This window comes from Penaeus vannamei, chromosome 19, assembly GCF_042767895.1.
Source record: "Penaeus vannamei isolate JL-2024 chromosome 19, ASM4276789v1, whole genome shotgun sequence".
NCBI lineage: Eukaryota > Metazoa > Arthropoda > Malacostraca > Decapoda > Penaeidae > Penaeus > Penaeus vannamei.
Window position 1 is genome coordinate 4,423,268 of NC_091567.1, and position 1,130 is coordinate 4,424,397.

The 1,130-nt window shown below is 50.7% G+C and overlaps 1 protein-coding gene across 1 annotated transcript in view; it reads right to left on the reverse strand.

Annotated features, from left to right (window-relative positions):
* LOC113807008 (xylose isomerase-like) overlaps positions 1 to 489 on the reverse strand; it is a 10,346-nt gene extending 9,857 nt beyond the window's left edge. Inside the window, exon 1 of the mRNA XM_027358152.2 lies at positions 190 to 489. Within this exon, the coding sequence (XP_027213953.2) occupies positions 190 to 350 (161 nt within the window). The 5' untranslated portion in view covers positions 351 to 489. The remainder of the gene's footprint in view (positions 1 to 189) is intronic.
* Positions 490 to 1,130: the final 641 nt, after the last annotated feature.

Genomic DNA, 1,130 nt, shown 5'->3' on the forward strand with positions numbered 1-1,130 from the left:
ATTTTGAATTTTTGAGTTTTGGAGGGGTTCTGTTGAGAAAAAGCCTTTTTTTAATCCTTTTTAACGAATGTTTTAAGAACTTCACGTTTTCGAGAAACCTGCAAGGACATTTTGGCGACGTTTTACGTGAAATGAACTTCGCTAGTCGGACATAGGCCTCTCCCCGCCCCTTTCCCCCCGAGAACTCACCTGAAGGTGTTGAAGTAGCAGACGGAGAACTTCAACCATTCTTCCATAGTCCGGCCGTGCACGGTCTCCTTGGCATTGTAGTGCCGGAAGACCAGCGTGTCCTCGGGTCCGGCATCTGGCCGGTACTCGATGCGGCCGATCCCTGGGAAGTACTTGTTCATGGCGACACCACTGCCGGCGCTGCTGACGGAGATGTGTGACTGACTAGCGCTTCTGCCTCGCACCCTAGGATAAGCTTGTCGCCGCGGCCTATATACACTTGGTTGCGCTCCGCTGACCGCGTCGCTGCTCCTGACACACGACACCTGACACAGCGACTGACCACCAACCGGTTCCTGCGCCCCGCGAGCAATACAGCCAAAGCAATACGCTATAGGTGGTATGGGTTGTGCCGAACGAAACGGCGGGATGGGCCAGCGAGCACGCAGGAAGGGGGGGGGGGGGAATGCTGGGTCAAAGTATTTTCCGAAGGTTTCGTTTTGCTCCAGCTGTCTCTACCTCTAGATTTTTTTTTTATTTTTTTTATTTTTTCACTTTTACCTTGGTTTCCCATACTCCCGTTTTCTCTGTCTGTCTGTCTCTCTCCTTCCCTCCCTCCCTCCCTCTCTCCCTTCCATCCTCCTTTTGTCTTTCTCTCTCCCTCTAGCTTTCTCAAAAGCTTGTTCTCTCTCTCTTTCTTTCTTCTTTCTCTCTCTCTCTCTCTCTCTCTCTCTCTCTCTTTCTCTTTCTCTCTTCTTTCTCTCTTTCTTCTTCTCTCTCTTTCTCTCTCTCTCTTCTCTCTCTTCTCTCTTCTCTCTTCTCTCCTCTCCTTCTCTCTTCCTCTCTCCTCTCTCTCTCTCTCTCTCTCTCTCTCTCTCTCTCTCTCTCTCTCTCTCTCTCCTCTCTCTCTCTCTCTCTCTCTCTCTCTCTCCTCTCTCTCCTCTCTCTCCTCTCTCTCTCTC